General features: G+C 39.4%; 2 protein-coding genes across 3 annotated transcripts in view; both read right to left on the bottom strand.

The window, feature by feature from the left end:
* Positions 1 to 1408: 1408 nt before the first annotated feature.
* On the bottom strand, positions 1409 to 10550 carry alx1 (ALX homeobox 1). 2 transcript variants are annotated; one of them, XM_026366180.1, is made up of 5 exons: positions 10539 to 10550; positions 5723 to 5912; positions 4974 to 5278; positions 4542 to 4670; positions 1409 to 2433 (listed from the first exon to the last, which is right to left on the bottom strand). In XM_026366180.1, exons 1-5 carry the CDS (start codon positions 10548 to 10550, stop codon positions 2092 to 2094), a joined length of 978 nt encoding a protein of 325 aa, XP_026221965.1. In that variant the 3' UTR covers positions 1409 to 2091. The 2 variants fall into 2 exon arrangements, with proteins under 2 accessions (XP_026221965.1, XP_026221964.1); XM_026366179.1 differs by lacking the exon at positions 10539 to 10550 and having other exon boundaries at positions 5723 to 5916.
* Positions 10551 to 10927: 377 nt separating this feature from the next.
* The window catches only part of lrriq1 (leucine-rich repeats and IQ motif containing 1), a 29959-nt gene continuing 20517 nt past the window's right edge, over positions 10928 to 20369 (bottom strand). Inside the window, 5 exon segments of the mRNA XM_026364817.1 lie at positions 10928 to 11345; positions 13737 to 13863; positions 14430 to 14490; positions 15036 to 15141; positions 20222 to 20323. Coding sequence (XP_026220602.1) covers positions 11212 to 11345; positions 13737 to 13863; positions 14430 to 14490; positions 15036 to 15141; positions 20222 to 20323 — 530 coding nt within the window. The 3' untranslated portion in view covers positions 10928 to 11211.

Here is a 20369-nt window from a genome sequence, read left to right as displayed (position 1 = left end):
TGTACACTTCAAATAACAACATAATGCAGTACAACAGCAATAGTAATCTCACTGTTTAGTATATTCAAAATTATCTGACAGCAGATTCCAACTCAGTTCTTGCATTCACATCATTTAATCAGATGTTGTGCAGCATACTGTTGGATTCAGCAAGAGACGCTGCAAAACTATGCAGCCCATATGTTATTTTACTTAATAAATCCCAGCCTTATTTAGAAACTTCATGTAGAATTGTAGAAAGTCATGATGAAGTGAAGGCCCAAGTTCTCTTAGTTCCACGTCCAGAATGAACCAAGAACCACCTCACTACACATCAGACACACGTCCTGTCCAAACTGTTTCCACACGCTCCAGCTTCAAAGTGTCCCTTTGTTATGGTGCATGCAGATAACATACTTAGGTCCTGTACTTTTGAATAGAAGTGACCAGGAAGCACATCACGGAAACAAGCTGGTTTCCAAACCCACGCATCTGACACAAGTTACAGCCATAATTGAATCAAGCCCACCGATCCTATAGAGAGGGTTTCCCTAAGATACAATCCACCACCGACTGTGATCACAGAGCAAAACAAAAGGATGATGTCAGTAAGGAAACAGAAGAGAAAGAAGACATGCTCCCAATTACACCACGGTATGAGAGATTAAAGTAGGAGAAGTGGCTGTTTCAGGAGAAGCATGTAGAGATGGAGACACATGGAAATGGCTACTATTGATGAATGTAGAGCTTAACTGAGTTTAATGAGCTGACATGACTGTATCCAGAATGAGGGGTGAGGCCTGGCTTTGGATGCAGTTTAAAGGATACGATTGGTTATACTGTATATTTCCTTGTTGTCAACAAATCCCAAGACAAAACCAAGTCCAGCAAAAAACTGATCCCACTGGAACTGTCTGTGTTTGTACCCTGATACATCTTCTCACAGAGAGAGTGTGTGATACATGTTTGATTTGGGCTTTTCATGGGATTGCTGACAGTTACTTGTATATGGCAATAATCAAGCAAAATACTGGTTCCCACATCTAAAAGGTGAAGATTTTATTAATTCTATTGATTAATTAGTGCACAGCTAGCAAAAGATCTACTGAACTAATCGATTGTCTTTCAGTACCCAGTTTTCTTAAGTAAATAATTACTCACACTACTTAACTAAAGTTGTTTTTAATCAAAATACAGGCTTGTTAGTGGGATCAACTCATTGTTGGTTTTAGGCTTTTCACTGGATTTGCTGACAATAACATTTATTAATGCTAGATTATCACAAGCGTTTCCTTTTTTTAAAAAGTGCAGTCATTCTGGAGTCAAGTGACATTCATTTATTATGCTTATTATTTCACTAGAACAAAACAAACAAACAAAACATGAAAACCTGCCCCCTCGGCAGACAACAGAGATTACAGAGCTTTACTGCAAAGCACACAGACATGTTAGTATGTCAAGTCACTTTGTTCTCCTCACTGCTCATCTTCAGTCCTGAGCTGGAACAAGGTCGGATGGGGTAAGACGCAGGTAACAAATGCTTATTCACAGTGCTTGGCATCGTGGTAGTGGTTCAGGGCCCCTCCCCTCAGGATCCACTTGCTTACCCACACTGGGGTCGAATCCCACTAGGGCCTTCAGTTTGTGTTTCTTCCTCACTGAGGACGGCACAACCCCCATTAAAAATGACAACAATGGAAGCTCATTCTCACCTTCATAAACCGTGAGGGTTTCAGTGGGGATCTTGGTTTGTGAGCTTTAAAACAGTGCACTGGTCTTTATCCTGAATGTCTGTTAGCATGTACTGCTTTAATTAAGCTACATGTGGGTCTGGATCGTCTCCAGCCTCTCAGCTTTTAGGATGTGCGGAGAACCACAAATGACACATATTCAATTTGTATACATGACCCACATCCTATCTTTGTTGACTCAGTTTCATACAGTGCAGATCTAAAAAGCAGTCCATATCACTTGTTAGATCTGCACCATCAGTGACAAACTGCATGTTTAAATATGATTTGAGACATTTTAGGTGATCCCACACTAATTCTATAATTATTTTTCCATAGGCTCTCACTATCCAGACTTTTCACACAGGCACAGGAACCCTTATCACATGGCCCAGGAGATATTGGCTGTGTGCTCCTTGGCCTTCATGCGCAGCACCGCGATGCTGGAGGAGCGCCTCTCGAACTCAGGCTTGGTTTCGAAGGCATGGTGTCCGTTAGGGGCCGGCGTGAGGAGGGAGTCTGCGCTGAAGAAATTGTTGAGGGAGACGTGACCGAACTGGTTCTGCTGATTAGGGAAGGCCACGTAGCCGTGATCCGTGGCACCGGTGGCTGAGCGCGGGGAGTGCGTGTAAGAAGTGACACAAGGTGGAGAGCCCCGGGGCAGCATGCAGGAGGACACCACAGAGCCACCGGGAGCAGGGCTGGGCCACAGGTTGTTGGAGATCTGTTCAGTAAAAGATGGTGTTTAGACACATGTAGAAAAAAAGATTTATTTACATTTAGTAGAAGATTTTATCTAAGTGTAAGGAGGTCTTGTCTGAGGACCCCTGCTGGAGGTAGGACACGGCCGGGATTTGAACCCGGTCTCCTGCATAGAGGGCGGCAATCTTGGCACTACACTATCCAGCCACCACACGGGATGACACCACTGATCAAATCATAAGAAGTGAATGAAGCCACATTTATGTACATCTACACATTGGCATAATAGAAGGTGATATGGTGCAGTCAGTTATCTTTACATTGGTTTTGAGATATCTGTCGTATTCATATTCATGTGCCTGTGATGCAGGTTGATTATGCAGATTAATATAATCAAACTGTTTGTGAAAAGAGAGGTGGCTGCTGGTTTTATTTTTCTAAAAGGGATTTAAAAGTATTAATTTTTGCACACCAAAAGTTACATTTTATTTATCTGCATCATACTGCGAGACAGGTAGAAATCTCCATTACCGATTCCTCAACACCTAGTTATGGAAACTCTGACTGGCAAAAGTTATCTGAATGCACATGAATTATATTATCAGATGGACAGAAACAGGACAGAGCAGAGATACTGGACCATCTGGTCAGCACACAGTGAACACCACAAGTGATTTTTAAGGCAGGAACTCCGATCCACAAAGCTACAGAATAGTGAGTCTGTAAAATACAGACTCTGCTGACAGCTCAAACACATTCAAATGACTTCATTCACGTTCATTTGCCAAGATTTCAATCAAACCAAGAACACAAGCCAACATAAGTAAGCAGCATGTGAATAGCATGTAAATTCATTTGTGGCTAAATTGCATTTGGTCAAAATAAAGTCAGAGCACTACGCCTTCTTTGACACAACATGAATTTCAAGTCATATTTCAATAAAAATAAAACACATTTTAAATTTTAAAGAAATAAACATGAAAAAGTAAATATACCTGCTGTGCCCTGAGAAAATTCAGAAAACGGTTGATGTGTATAGTCTGAACCAACTATTACTCAGCACAACACCTTCTGTCGAAGTGTAGCTTACAGAAAATCTTAGCAAATACCACAAGTCAATTATGGTTTGGTGAAGTGTGCCTTGACCGTTATATAAACTTCCTCTGTAGCACAAAAACGCGGTTATAGCATGAGAATTCTCACTGTGCCTCCTTCACAACATGTGCCATCGACTTCAACCTTTGCCTAAAAGCAACAACAATGACCAGAACCTCAAAGTCAACAAAAGAAACCAAAACTCTTTCTAGCCCACAAGAATGTAATACATGTCCACTGTGTTTAGGGAGACAAAACACCCACTGCCAACACAGTTCCATCTAGGACGGTCCATTCAACGACGGTAATCTGGATCAGCTGTAAGAAGGGGCATGGCTGGTATCCAGGGTATCTATCAGAAACATGTGTGAGGGAAAATGCAAGACAGTCCAACAGATTCCTGACCTGGTCTTGGGCCAGGGCATAGCAGAGCTGTGACTCTGACTTCTGCTGCTATTTTCCTCCACAATTCCACCTCTTTAAAGTCAACACACAAGCTACTTTCTGTGAGCTTGACATGTGAACACACACTCCTCTGAGGAGCTGCTGCCTGCATATTTCCAACCCTAAAAAAACCCGAAAAGTCTCAACAACACTCCGAGGCCTAATCTTGGTTTCTGATAGGGAACACCTACCCAAAGGACAAAATGCCATTGTGCATCTGCTCTCACCTCATCTTGTACCTGACCTTTGTCCAAACTGCAAGATAAATGTTCAGCGAACACGAAATCTGATATTAGACCATTAATCCAGCCCTGACACCTCACAGAGTTTCTAATCAGTGCTCAGACTCTTATCTAAAGATGGGTTTCATAATAAGTGACTAATTGTGCAGCAATGACAGGAAACTGATTTAGACCAATGGTTATGACTTACATAAATTTAGGAGTTAATGAGAAAGGGTGGAGAAAAGACGCGTAACATTAAGCACCAGACTTTTCTTATCCCTGCAGAACCACGTGTTTGGAATAAACAGCTTTGAATATGGCTCAGAGATTAATTTGACATTAATAATAAGATTTAAGAACAACTGGCCTGTGTGTAGCTGTCGGTCCTGGGTAACACTGATAAATCGTAGGTGGCTGCAAAGTGGCTTTTAGCTTGTTGGATCTGTCCGTAGCGCTCCCTTTTTCTCCACTTTGCTCGTCGGTTCTGAAACCAAACCTTTGTGGCCAAAAGAGAAAACAGAATCACATTTAAAGGATGTTTAAAAATGAAGGTTTGTGTGTTTAAAAAAACAGCGTCAAAAACAAGTCTAAGGAAAGTAGTGTTAGGAAAACTAAGAATTACATTTTAATTACTAACAATATTTTAGAGTTATAATGGGGAATCGTGATTTACGCACTGCGGCATATTGCTCCGCATTAGTTTTATCGCCTTCAACAACCCCTTTTTGTTTTATGGTTACTTTTCTCCTAAAGTAAAATAAGAAAAGAGTAAATAGTCCAGAGTCAAGTGATGAACTACCTGCACTCTGGCCTCTGTTAATTCCGTCCTCATGGCCAGCTGTTCCCTCACATAAACATCTGGATAATGAGTTTTCTGAAACACTTTCTCCAGCTCCTCCAGCTGCGCGCTGGTGAACGTGGTCCGGTGTCTCCTCTTCTTGCTGCTGGACACGTTGCTGTCGCACTTGTCTCCCATATCATCCAAATCTGTTTTCTCCTGCCCGGTCGTGACTGGAGACGCACGCAGAGTACAACAACTGTCCATGGACCTGCCGAGGTCTGTGTGCAGCGCGTCGTCGTCTGTTTTCTGGACAGCGTAACTGGCTAGAATCAAGTGGCACATTCAAAATAAATCACACACTCGTCATTTGTCGTGTTATTACATTAAAATGCAAATTTAAACATAAAGAGAAATCAGTAAAAGTGTGGAGAACATAAACAACTTCCCAACTACCCATGAAGTTAAAATTTTAAATTTAAAAGTCAACTTTGATCATACAGCATATTTCATGTTTAAAAAATGTTTTAATATAAAAATGTTATAAATAATTTTAAAATTACAGAAAAATATTAATTATTTCAAAAAACATCAGAAGAAAAGTGAACGACATAAGTGAAACATCTGGAAAGTTTGGACATAAAAACTACTGGATATTAGATTTCCGTAAATGTAGGTTTTTAATTTCTCTTTAATGCAGAACAACTCTTTTAAAATCACAGTGATGTCGCACAAAAAGTGAAAGCTACAGAAAATCAGCTCTTACGCACCGCTTTGGTCTCCGCAGGGCGATGAGCGGTGTTCGCCGCTCTGAAGCCCGAAGGCCTGCACACATTTCGGGGAAGACTTGGTGAAGTACTGCGCGCTGTCCAGGCTCTCCATGACTTGGTCCATGTAGTAATCGCCGGCCTTCATCGCTTGGCTTTTCAAGGCGAACTTATCCTCCATATACTCCATCATCTTAACCGAAATCTGCTCACTTTAATCAAATGTCACCATAAAAAAAAGAAACCTATCGCCGCCGTGCACCGATGACCGGAGTGATTCCGTGCGCAGCAATAATTCGCCAATGGAGATAATTTGCTCTGTATAGAAGGAACAACATCTTTATAGCCCCAAAGAGAATGAGATCCTTAAAGATCCCCCCTCCTCTCTGAATATGAAGCAGCACCCAACTCCTCCCACGCCCTGAATCCAAACCAAACAGCAGTTTCAAGTGAGTTTGAGCCCACGACGACTCTTGGAGGAAACAATCAAAACTGGCTTAAATTTACAACATGTTTAGACATCCAAAATGAGGCAATCATTTATCTCCAGCTACAAGTTGTGGCTCCAAATGGGATTTCTTCGGAGTCTTTGGATATTCTAGAAGGTCGCTGCTGTTATTCATTCATGTCGACTTTGAGCAGTTTAACCAACAGCGAATAAAATGAAGGACACAAAACCATAAAATGGATTTTAAAATAAACGAGCTTACTTTATGTTACCAATTTGAAAGACATGCAAACTGGTGTATACCAATTTTATAAATCCATTTAAACTTTTACCTTTAAAAAGTAGGAAATAAAAATAAAATGTTTCGTTTTTTCATTTCTACAGAAAATAAGCTTCCACAGTATTTATATTATTATTAATATTCTTTTTTTTTTAAGAAATTGTAAAAATGACGTTAGAAAGCTTTAATACATTGATTTGTTTCATGCGTATTTCTGATTTAAATCGCACTCTAAAAAATAAGATTTTAATTCAAATAAGTTCTGACATTTGGACAAAGACAGAATTAAGCAATATTCCTACGAGGTTCGGTGGCTTCCATCATCCACTAATTCCGTCCTACACCGGTAAATACATTTGATTTGCATCCAGTTCTTTCGTAAAAAAAGAGTGCTTTATTTTTATTTATTTACTATAAATTTAATGTCAATAGTTGCGCATGTCTTGCCACAAAATCCAACATAGAAATTCGCGTTTTGTGTCAAATGTCTGAAAAATGATTGATGCAATTTTGTCAGCAAGAATTTTTCCAACACGTCCAACCATTCTGTTCGTTTAACATCACACTGGGATTAATATTTGACATTCAAAAGTCCTGTAAATGAAGTAGTGATATTCTCTAGCTTGAATTAAAAGCCAAATATTCTCCTGCTGAAGGAAAGTTCAGTTTCATTGAAGCCAGCAGCCTCTCAGGAGCAGACACACTCAACAGGGAGGTTTTCAAAAGGGGCAGAGAGTGGGGTTCTTCTATTTCTCATTATTGGAGGAATTATGTTACCACTAACCAAAGTCTGTCTTCCACCTCCACATCTCCACCTAGAGCCACACCACCTGCCATGCACACCATGCTTTGGTTCGCCCCAGGGTCAGTGGTAGTTACCTGGGGCGGCATGGTGCCACAGGAGAAAAAATAAAAATAAATAAAGGTGCTCTAAAGTAGCAGGGGGGTGTCTTATTGGGCTTCTAAGATGACCTCGCACACTGGCTCACGCTGAGGAGAAAATGTGAAAAGTTCACTGTGGTGGGTCCTTGGCTGGAAATTCCTGCCACAGTAGATGCTGGATGGGTTTGTGAAGTTGAGGGGCTTGGTCACCTTCGGGCCTATCAGTCAGACTAATTCTGTGCTAAGTGCTTCAGCTGATACGTCGCCTGAGCCACCTGGAAAGATCTTTTCAGTGTAAACAAGTACACTGCCAGTTTATTATAACATCACGTTGGACTCAGCACCGTCAAATACAACTGAAATCAACTAATCATCATTCAATTCAGTCTTAATGTGACTGAACGTTTTCCAACACAACTACACCGAGGCCTGAGAGGCCAAAACGTGTCACTTCAGAAGGCAGAAACATGACATCATGATGCCCAAAGCCACCACTCAGTCTAATTCAATCTAGTGAAATGTCTTCAAACTGTGGCTAGCCACGAAACATAAAAACAACCAGAGTTTATTTTCCCCCAAAGCACACATTTTGAGGAGCTTATGAATGTCATTTGAGTCTGCACAACATTCAGCTAAGTACAAAAAAAGTTAAAGCAGTGCATTCGTGCTTTCAAAGGTTGTTTTCATTTTGTTTGTTTGCCTCTTGTTTTTCCAGGAGTCGGGCAAACGTCAGCTCTTTGTCGCTTGACTTAAGTCATTTGAGTTCACGTCGACATGCAACACAGGTCACCTGTGACTAAAACCAGACCAAACCAGTGAGGATGCTTTGCCATGCTAAATCCAGGTGCTGTGCTAAAGCTAAATGCTGAAGCAGATTTTAATAATAAGAAGAATTTATATTTTCATTTAACCACTTTGTTTTGCAGAATTAATAAAGCAGGAAGCAAAAAAACAGATTACACATTATCAAACCACAGATGTCCATTAACTACAACATGTTTTCTTCATGCAATTTTATTATTATTATTACTATTATTATTATTATTATTATTATTATTATTATTATTTTATTATTATTTTTATTATTATAAAATACGTGTTGCAATCTATTGTTGCATATACTAGATTACATCACTGCATTTTGCATTACACAGAACAGATTTTGTTCTAATCTAATCATATTATTATAGATCTAAAAACTTAAAAGCCTTTTAGTTTTGATATTTTCATTTTTAAAATAATTACATTAAAAATTCAAAATTGAATTTATCACAAAATACACAAGATACACAAAGTACAAACAATTTGCTAAGAAAAACAAGTTAGACAGGCCTGGAAGATGTTTTTTCTTCAGATCCATCAGGATAAAATAAATCATATCTCAGCTCTTGTTGCTTTTTTTATTAATTATAATGCCCATGATCATGGTCTCTTGACTAGACGTAATTTAAAGTAAAATTGTCATTTGTTTGTGTAAATATTCACTTTGATAAAGTTCATGTAGCAGATTTTAATTCTAGACATTTTATAAGATGTATGAAACCTACAAATGATTTTGTGAAGAGTGATATTACATCCAGTTGTTGACTTTTACCAAGTGCAGAGACGTTTCTGCTTGTGTGAGTCTCTTTACAAGTTGGGTTTCACATGTCCAGGAGAGCTAGCACATTCCTCAGAGTTAATATCTATTTTCATTTCTTTACTTTGGCTATGGGAACTGGCTAATTGTGTCACAAAGCAGAAAATTCTTCTTCAGCCACATCTTTGTGGGATTTGAAGTCAAGCTTAATTTACATCCTGAAGTACTTCCAGGCTTATTTCTTTGAAAACCTTGTTTTCTGTTTAAATGTTTTCAATTCGGTCCTAATAACTGCATTAGTCTTCTCATGATTTACTATTCACTCGTAACAGTTTAATTGCAGAACCAGAACTTTGCTAGACTTTCACATTAGTTCTACAATCACGTCTCTGTTAGTTTGTCATGTTTTGTACAGTACTGTAGTCTCAGTACTTTAGCACTATTATGACTAAGAGAAACTCCAGCACACTGTATGTATAAGTTGTTGTATTATCTTTCCATGCAGCCTTTGGTTTCTATTTAAAAGATGTTTCATTATAGCTTTATCAACGTCAAAATTCAAAAAAATGTACAGTATACATCATTTGTAACTGTCCTTCAGTGCATTTGTAGACTTGACGTCTTTGGAACAATTTGGATAAAAAAATCCCCATTTGACATTATTTGCTGAGTTGAGGTCAGGCTGACAGCACCTTGGGCTAAAAGGGACATTCTTTATCTTATCTAAATGTGCGGTGGAGTGCTCATTTCACCAGGCAATGGATTTTGGATGTATTAGGTTACATGTAATTTACCCATAACCCAAAAGTAAACAGATCTAAAGAAGATGGTGGATGATAGTTTAACAATTTCATTTCAGAAGCTTCAGTTGTAGTGAAATGATTTAAAAGCCGGGACAAGTCTAAACTTGTCAAAACAACAAGACGTGCTTAATTAGTATTGATATGTTACATGTCTAATAATGTGCAATAAAAATCTGAATTCTCCAGTAATATAATGACAGTTTGATGTCAGAGGAACACCTCATTGGTTTTCCCCTAAAAGGTCAGTTGGATTAGTGTTGCCCCGAAGGAGGACAGTTCTCCTGGGTTTCACAACAGACTCCGAGTGGGCAGGACCACCACATGTCTGGCATACGCCACTCTCCATGACAACAATTCTACTCATCTCGTGTACAGTCAAAACACACCCTCCAGACATGTGTAAGTGAAAGATAGAAGGAAAATAAATAAAGAGACGTGCATTTCCTTCCAGGGAGCCACTCTGCAGCTCTGACTATTTGTTTTGACATTCATTAAGTTATCATTTCCAGGCGGCGGACCAGCAAGGAACCTCCAAGCCTGAGGTTCGCCATCCTGCCATTGCTGCAGGACAGTGTTTGTGGACAGACGCCTCAGCTCTTCAAATTCAAATACACAGACATGACCATTATAATCCACAACTGCAAATAAAGAGAACAGCATTCTAACTCTAACACCAATGTTAGTGCTGGACTCACATAGGCCGCGGTTTCAAGCCCACTGTTGGTGAGCAGGAGCTAAATAAATTCACGTTATGAGGAAATTGCACTTACATTTCTGGCTTAATCAAACGTCACACGGAGAAGCAGATGAGTAATGGAAAAAAGCACATTTCTTCTCATGGTTACAAACTGTATTTCCTATATTTTATGTCCAGAAAGTACAGAAACAACAGTTTAGCATTATAAGAAACATGAATTCTCAGGTACTACAGGTCCTGGTTCTTATTTCCTGCCATCATTTGCATATCAAGCGTGTCATTTGCTGAAGGTTTCTGACTTTGCTCCATGTGTTTTGGTGCTGGTTGGCTGCGATCATGTTCAGTGATACTTGAGCAGAATCAACATAATGGAACTGCCCAAGGATGTTTGGGCTGGCCCAGGTCGTATTGGTCTTAATTAATTTTCAGGAGAGGGAGCTTGAGTTTTCAGCTGAGAACAGCTGCAGGGGGATTCAGCGCAAGTGATAGAATAGCATTATAAATAAAACTGAAGAAAATCTTCTTTGTGGAAGGATGAAATATCCACTTCATAATAATATTTAATGGCTAAATTCCTAAAAAAAAAAGATACGTTTCATATCTTCATTGTTCTGTTTTGCAAGAGAAAATGTTGTCATGGCTGTGAGCTGTGCTGGTGCAAAGTAGATTTTAAAAAGAGATGCATCATTTGTACATAGATTCATCAGGTTTACAATGGTAAAAAAAAAAAAAACAATACCACATACATCTACCTTAGGTAGTGTTAGGTCAGTGCAGAGAAAGAAGATGTCTTCGTTTGTGTTTTACTTGTGAACTTTCTCCCTCTTCTTGCCCCCTCCCCAGCCACCGCTCAACTGGACAGGGTTGTCTCGGAAGGAGATGCGCTCTTTTTTAGATGGTGCAGACGTGACTCGCTTAGGAGAAGTAACATCTTTTCCTGGAGACCAAGTAAAAGAGGAGCATGCCATTATTTTGCATGTAGAAAAAATGTCAACTAAACCATCACAGACTTCAAACAGCCGTCTATAAGATTCTTACAATTCTAATGACATCTTTGGCAGTTTGGTGGTTCTGTGGGGTTATATAACAGTACTCTGGACTCATGTGAAGCACTGTGGTAAATTATTGCAAAATTTTATAATAAAATAATCTCTTTTTTCTGTTTTCTGTGATATGAACTAAACAATATGTTAAAAAACGATCTGACTGTACAGTAATTTACTACTTGTTTGAAGAGGAGCCACGACTCACAGTGAGGTGCCTTGAGTTCAAGTCAGAAACTCCGACATGCAACAGGGCCTTACTGTTACCACACAAGTTGGACCTTATTGTTAGTACAAGTTAACAACTGGGAATTTCTTACTTCTGACTTCGTAAAAGCTGACTCTTTCATTTTATAATTTTATTACTCAAATATAGATTTATTTACTATAGATCACAATTTTAACTAATTTGTAGATAGTGCCTGTCGTGTCTGTCTCAGTAAACTACATAAACATTCCTGCATATTAAATCCTACAAAATGGACTGAGTCAAGTTTTGTGACTCCTGTCTCCCAGGAGTGTCATGTGCTGTATCAGAGGCCCTTCCACTTCACTTTGGGATCAGTACAAATCTTTAACACACAGAACAAAGGCGCAGCTTCTACCAGGAATGATGCATTCCACGTGTAGAAGCCAGGCTCTCGGCTGTCCCACACAGAGAGTGGGGGAACGGTGGGGAGGAACCTGGCACGCAGAGTAGGTACTGACCCCACTCTAAATATCTCCACAGCTGGCACACTGTGAAGAATATCCCTCTACTAACAAGTCATACCCAGTCTTACATTACAACATTTGATTTTAGTCTTGTCTTCTTCTCATGGTTTGTTTATTGTGGTTTAATGATAAACCACCAGGGAGTTCTGTGTATTTTCAGAAACTTCAATCTGGCTTTGGTGGCTAAATTTATTAAAGTTTATTAAAGACTTTTGCTCAATTGTCTGTCCCGAGTCACAAAACAGAACTAACATCTTGATGTGCATGTTGTTATTTATGCAGAGATACACAAATGGCCACACATTTGACATGACCGCTGTGACCAAACATTATTCTCCATCATATTACTTCTATTAGGGGTGAACAGCAGACAAAATTGAGGGAGTAGATATGCAACTTAAGTGGTTTCCTCTGCACACTCAATAAAATATTTTGTGAGCTTGGAAACGCATTTTATGGAACTGTCCCAGCAAGTGGCAAGTATCTTATTCCAACAGGTTATAGAGTATTTATGTAGCCTTTACTGCTTTGGCAAACTAAGTGAACCCTCTAGTTTCAAACCTTTGCTTTGATGTGTGTATGGTACAAAGAATATAAAAAAGTTTTTTCTACTGATATGCGTTTTAATTCTAATTGGCTTTTTGAGAAATGCTCTTACCTTACACATACATTCATATTTCAATTTACCCTAGACAATTTCGATTAGTGGTGTTTTTTATCAGTGCAAACAAGGAGGCTTTCTTTCTCCTGGCCACAGTCATGAAGAGAACAACAGTCTGCCTGCTTAGCACGACGACACTCTGTCCCGCTGCAGCACCTCGTGGATATCATTTTGAAATTATCATCGAAATCCAATTTGACTTCGTTAACGGGGACAGGGATGTCCTTCACTTGGATTCCTGGGCTTGTTTAATGTGGTCATCTGCTGCCAGCTTGTCAGTAGCATCTTTGTCACTCAATCTCCTGAGCCCCACTTCTCCTGACAGAAGGGCCAGTCATTCTTGTCTGAAAGGACAAATCCCCACCCCCCTCCTTTCTGTCCGTTTCCTGTCAAAGGAAAAATTCACGCACTCTGTCCCCAGCCCGACCTTATGGCTCCTCATCCCTCCCACAATACCCAACCAGTGGACTCAGTCTGGGCTGAATAAGCAGCGCCGTCTTTCCCTGGTTTCTCAGGTATGTGGGACCTGAGACTCGTGGATGCAAGTATGCAAACACTACAACATACATGTAAACATGTAGAAAAATACTACTACTACTATATATATGCACACTAGCTTCTCTGATGTTATGGCAATGTGTGATTCCTTAGGTTTGGGCATAGGTTTGAGTATATAAAACCATTACATAACCAGTAAGTGTCACTATTATCATTTCTCAAACTCAATTTGGAACTAAGGGTTAAAAAGACAGTGACACATTGAATTAAGGAATAATTTTCACAGAGTTTACATATAAATTTTTGATCCTTTTTTAGGTTCATTCTGAAACTCACAGTTACATAATTTACTATAATTTGATCTTGTTTTAAAATAAAATAAAAAAAACGCTGTCAACTTTACAAGACTCACTTGCATGTGCCAAAGAGATCCTGTGAGGATTACTGTTCTGTTTGCCGGGCTGGGCAGATAAACTGCTGTTGGCCCTCAGTCCATTAGGATGGCGTCGTTCTGAACATGCTGTGTCAGCCTGCACGCACTACACACAGAAACACATAAATACACGCACATAAGTGAGGCCCAACATGACACGTCTCACGCAAGCAGTAGAGCAGTTCGAAAAACATTCAAGAACCAGCAGCTCTGTTGTCTGAATATATCTAAGAAACAGGAGGAAGGGGGCGGCTTGTCTTGCCAGTGATCATAACTCAAACTGCTCTGTAATGGCAAAAGGAGACTTGCGGTTTACAACTTCAAAGACTTCACGAACATCAGCATCGTTCTCAAGTTCAGGCAAACTGCTCCAAAGTGACATTGGGATTTCTGCAAGTGAAATGAAGAAATTGCAGCCACTTGATCCAATTGAAAGTGTCACTGTGGAGCTAAAGCTCAGACTCACCTCCCCCCTGTTTCCTCCTTTAAATCAAAGCTGATGAGAAAGGCTCCAGCAGAGAAACATGCAGCATGGGACATGACTTTGACTGGTGCAGGTAAATACTGCATAACTTCACATACACGCAACAGCCCCCCCCCCCCAAAAAAAAAAATTCCAATCGAGTCATTGAGTTAAAGTGAATGAACTGCAGGGGACAGGACTGCACTCACCACTAGCTGAACTCTGCCTCCATTCAGAATGTCTGAGCTTATCTCCGGTAAGAAATGCTCACTGAGGATAAGAAAGGAATGTTTAGGTTATTAATGTTCTGCATATATCAAATCATTTTTTACCTCTGGTGTGTCTTACAATAAACAGTGACGTCAGGGATGGTAATGCTAATGTTTGTTAGTTGGAGCCAAACACACAATGCCAGGACAACTATCTGTTTCAAATGTTAACAGTATCTGTCACGATCTGCCTGATCCTGCCCCCGTTGTTTTATTTTCCTGTCCCTGTTCATTTCTTCCAATATTGTTTGCAGGTGCCAGCTTCAGTCCTCATGTAGTGGGTCAATAAAATCCTTCTTTTTAAATGGAGTAGGATACATCTTGCATCTAGTAGCTAAACTTTTAAAACAACAAATATATGCATGTGCATTCTGATAGTTTGAGGTTTATTTATGTGACATTTCTGTCTCTGAAGCTTCTGCAGCTCTTCCCAGTACAAAATAACTAAATTTGACTTTGATTAAATTAACTTCAACAAACAGTGGATCTAATTCACTTTTAATTTATTAAGCACATCACTTTATTGAATGAGCTTCATTAACTTACCTCTCTGAGCCTCTACCAGACTGGGTGTGCAGCCACTGCTGAGCTCGTTCCTGCTTCACTTGCTCTGTCTTCTCTGCCTGCTGAAGGCCCAGCACAGCTCTGCAAACTACACTCGACATAAAACATTAAATAAATGTTACTGCCAATTTATTTTTCTTCAAGTCCTCTTTTTAGTTAACTCACATTCTTGATGACAGTGGTAGCAAAACAAATGAGTGTCCTGCCTACTCAGTGAAAGTTGGGGTGAAGGTGGCATGTTTTTAAATGACAGGAGGTGTAATCAGTGCTGCTTCGATCTGTAGCAACATTTTACATGATGCATTGTAACAATTACAGCTCGTCTGGGGATTCCTGCACTGACAGAGAACAGTGGTCAAAGCTCCCAGCATTTACGCTTTGTCTTAAAGTGTGAGGTTTCTAAAAAAAAATGCAAAAGTTGCAAAAGAAGTTTTGCTTTTTGTAATATTTTTGTGACATGTGGCTTTTTGTAAAACTGAATCCAAAGAATGTCCTCACAGTTTGTTAAAAAGAGAAATCTGAAAGGCTACTGATTTACGAGGTATGCTGAAATCCCTCGATAAGGTCATAATTCAAAGTAAACATTTATGTTGCACTGATGCCATAGATGGGTTCAAGCCGTTGATGAATTTTGACAGCCCAATGCTGGAACTAATGATGCATTTATTTAAGCCATTTACTTGTTTTTCTGAGCGGTAAAAAGAAGAGAAAAGCTTTACAGTTTTCATGGGTTAATTGAGAAGCCCCACTAAAAATGTCAAGTGATAGATGATTCCCCTCGGGGCAGCAAAATCCAGGAAATAGCTACTCTCACTTCCCTAAGCTGAAAATACAGACAGACCAGGCACGGGCTGTCCACAAAAGCCCTCAGAGAAGTGTTTTTGAAACAAAACCTTATTCATATACTGTACTTCATAAAGCACTGTATAATCCAAACCATGGCTCTGTAACGTCTGTTCACAGTTTTGAAAAGTATTCTCACAGTATGCTACTTTTTAAGAAGACAAGATAAAAAACTTGAAATCTCTAGTGTGAGTGTGTGTGTGTGTGTGTGTGTGTGCACCGATACAAGATGAACACCATGAAAAATGTTCGTATCCATGCTGCACTGCATTAGTATAAAGAGATTCAACTCCTCAGCTTTCTTTTTAAACCTTCCACTAAATCCCCCTCCTGGCCCCCTCCAACCTCCCACAGCCCCCTTTATTACACATTCAAGACATCAGGCGGGGGCCTGTAGGAGTCACGCCTGTTAAGAAGTGCTCTTAAGTCTATTAAGTGATCTTGTCTTTTCTGACTTCATATCAGAGAGTTGGAGAGGAGGTAGGTGAAGGCTTTGGTCTGCAGCAGACCAGAACTGAACAACAGACACTGACACTTGGAGCCCCCTCCTCTCCAACTCTCCGACAAAAAACCAACACACGGTCAGGTAATAGATGAGGACCAGTGCAGACCCTAAGAAGAAGTGAAATGGTATTAGAAATAAAATGGACCATATGCTTGATCTTCCATGCTTAAACGTCATAAAGAAAAAGAGGAAGTATATTAATATTTTCCAACAATGTAAATTCTGTCTTTATAGCTCTGTTTTGTTAAGATAGATTAAGGAGACCCCTCTTGCTGTTACCTACTACTAACAAAACCTGGGCGCCTTTAAGGTATGGACATATTCACTTGGACCAGGGTTTGGTGAAAAATAGCCAAATCCATTCAGGGATTATATGTTTTATATGTATAATCCTGGATTTGTATATTAGAAGTTCAATAAAAGCATTAAGAAAATAAAGATATTTTGCCATAGATGAATTGATAAACTTGTTTAGTTGTAAGTGAGCAGTTCTGGACATGTTAAGATATTTTCTTTCTGAGAAAGGTGGGAGCGGGATAGACCACAAAATCAATCTGTATCGCATCTCGACTTTTAAGAATTGAAAACATCTAAGTTAAGGCCAATTTTTATCTTATGTGAATTCTGTTTATATGCCGTTTTGTTGGAAACCAAAGCATCAACATCATGAAAAGTGTTTTGAAAATCCTGGTTTGATGGCAGTTGCAAAGTAAAACAAGAATTGCAGAGTCTGAAATTTGATCGATAGACGTCTGTCTCTGTGAGTGACTCATACCAACACTCCACTGTACATGACTCTGTATGTTTCTTTTCAGCTGTGCCAGTGCAACATATGCTATAAAGAGAGAGCTCCGGTGCCTGAGATAAATCGAAGCTCTGAGATTACAAGGGTAAAATTGAATGCATATGAATGGTGGTCAATAGCCTCACGTTAAGTTATTTTGGAGGATGGATGATAAACAAGATGATTGTGTTTCAGATGGACTTTGTAGAGGACTTGAAGTGTGAAATTGAGTTAAGTGCTCGGGAGGTAGGGGGTTCCAGGCTGAAATAAAAATATATATACCCTTGCGTCCCTCTGAAACGAGGACGGATGTTTGGTGGGGTTGAATCTTAGTTTGGATGGAAGTGGAAGGTTGGAAGCGTGTTTGTTTGCCTGGGGGAGGGGAGGGGAGGTTGAGTGAAAGGCGTACATGGAAAGTAAGAGGAGAAAAGCTTAGAGGCATACAACATCTTCAACATCTGCAACACCCAGACAGTTGACAATACAAATCACCAAGAGACAGCGAAGTGTATTTCTATATCTTCCATATCAAAAAAATGTCTTGTGGCTCTGCTCCGTTCACTCTCTCTCTGTCTCCCTCTCTGGGTATGTAAGTTGATACCCATTTCAAGTGGTTACTCATGTCCAGCACATCCACACAAAGAGCCCGGATAAAATAAACACGCCGCGTCGGATATCTTGGAAAGAATCTGTCATGGGTTTGGGGCTAATCACCTCCAGAAGGGCCTTGACTCAAACCCTGAAACGTTAGCCCCTGTCGGGGAGCAGTGACTGGGCTGAGCTGGGCTGGCTAGGCCCCGGGCAGTGGAGATGGATCCGGAGGAGGGGCGCTTTCCACAGGTCAGGACCAGGGGAGCGAGAGAGAAGGCTGGCTTCAGCCCATTTCCAGAGATGCGGAATCACAGCACCATAAGCCAGGTTCCAACACACCACCTCCACCATCACCACTGCCTCAGGGTCACCCTGTAAAAAGGCAGCAGGTTTGTCTCCTCCAGAGTCACGGTGATTAAGGATTCCAGTTTTACAGGATCCCTCTCAGTTGGAAAACCATCCAAGGATATGGGGTATTAAGCAGAAAGATCAGCTGATGCCGATGCTTCACTTCATTGCTCAACAACACCAGTCCTGTTTAATAAATTATTAAGACAAAGGTGTTGGGGGAAAAGGATACTGGAAATTCAACTGGCTGAGAGCTTTTCCACAGCTAAGCTTTACTATAGCTTACTGTAACCTACTGTTAATTGTGCTCATGCTGTGGAAATAATACACCTACAGTTTGCAATAAAAACTCGAAAAACAAAAAAAAAAACCTTCTAACTTAAAATCAATTCAGTTTGAACTCCATTCAAACTTTATGGTACAAATAAATTATGAAAATTTGTAGAGGGTAATCTGTTCCAATAAAGCAAATATTAAAGGGTATTTTCAAAAATCATTGTCTGATGCTGATTGAAAATGTACAAGAAATATATAAAAAATACTGTATGTTGTTACTTGACCTGAAGCTGAATCAGATTTAAGGGAAACAAAAGGAGTCATAATTATTTTAAAAATAAATTAATAAAGAAAATTACCCAGAAAAACACAAAAATTAAGATTCAATTTTGCTTTAGAATGAAGTGACAAGCAACCACACTATTTCTCCACAGCTAATTACGGGGCATTTTATGCTCACAGCAGCATGGTAAGGGTGCATGAATTATCATGAATTCTAAATCATTAGAGCTTCACAAGAATTAACAATATCTCATAAATGTGTTAATGCAAGAAAAATACTTTCATTATTTATTTTTGCTATAACTAAGGTTCAAGTTTGTGGACTTGGTGGTGACATGCTCACTGTTTCACACTTTCTTCACATATTTGTGTCACATTTTTTTTACAAAGTCAGATTTCTCTCTATTTAGACAGAAATAAAAAATGCCATGTATTAAGGATTAAATTATAATGAATTATTGATTAGAAAATAAAATTAAATAAAAAGTTATCCTAAGTAGGTAGTAAGATGTAATACTGGTTAATACATGAAATATAAAATCACATCTTTACATAACTAAACTAATGAAATAAAAATGTAAAATTAGCTTTTTTTACTTTTTTAAATACTTGATGTCTAAATAGAAAGACTGACTGACATTAACAAAATGTGTAGAATGAGTGTGTCATCGCTGTTTTATAAGTGCCACAAACATGACGAAGTGATAAAGTCCTGATAGAGTAATGCCCAGTTAATGTTAGAATTACATTTGTTGAAATGTAAATGACTGTGACTGTGAAGAAGAGGAGAACATTAATAACTCAAAAGTTATGTTTATTCAAATACCTTAGTTGTAGCTTTAATTAATAAATTATAGTTGCATTAACACATGCATTAGATACTCTTAATTCTAAAGTTGTTATAGTGTCAGTGCTTGATGACTGCAAGCGTCGTGCTCCCTGGATGTGAGGCGTTGACCCTTGTGAGTGGAGGTGAGGTGCAGGGGAAAGATGGAGATAGGCCGTTATGATAAAAGCCAACTTCCCACTTCCTCCACCCTGCCCTCCTTTTTAAATCTGGATGTGGATGTCACAATGCCAGATCATCTTTTCATGACAGGAGAAAAAAAAGTGTTCCACTACGTCACACCACAGTCAACCAGTACGATTTTGTGATATATCCAGAACAGTAAGAAATAGTAATAACCAGTGACAAGTTAAAACCTGTTTGTTTCTGTGAAAACGCACATGATTGGGTGTAAAGGAAAGGATTGGGTTTTCGCTTAGCTGCAGGTTGCAATCTACATTTATAGAATGTGATTTATGTATGGATTTATGAAATCTAGAAAGACACTGTATATAAAAGACCTACTATATGAACTGAAATGGTCATTTAAGTGCATATCTGTAATCAATACACATTGCAGATTCCTACAGGGGTCTCACATGCTAATGCATGGGAAACAAATAGTGTTGTGATTAGTTCTATGTGACAAGAACAGTAAGAGAGGAAATGATATCATGTTACAAACTGCAGCTCGCCTTCTGCAACAGCTGTACCTTTCTTATCATTTCTGCTGTGTGGTGTAGGTTTGTTTCTTGCCTCCTCTGGACTCAGCTGGAAACTGCAGTTTCTGAACAGAGCAAGGCGGACTGAGGGATCTAGAAGAAAAAGAAGGGACCGGGTCAAAGAAGGACGAGGCAGACC

The sequence above is a fragment of the Anabas testudineus genome, chromosome 6 (assembly GCF_900324465.2).
Source record: "Anabas testudineus chromosome 6, fAnaTes1.2, whole genome shotgun sequence".
NCBI lineage: Eukaryota > Metazoa > Chordata > Actinopteri > Anabantiformes > Anabantidae > Anabas > Anabas testudineus.
Note: the sequence above shows the minus strand (reverse complement) of the source record. Positions and strands in the feature narration are given on the sequence as shown.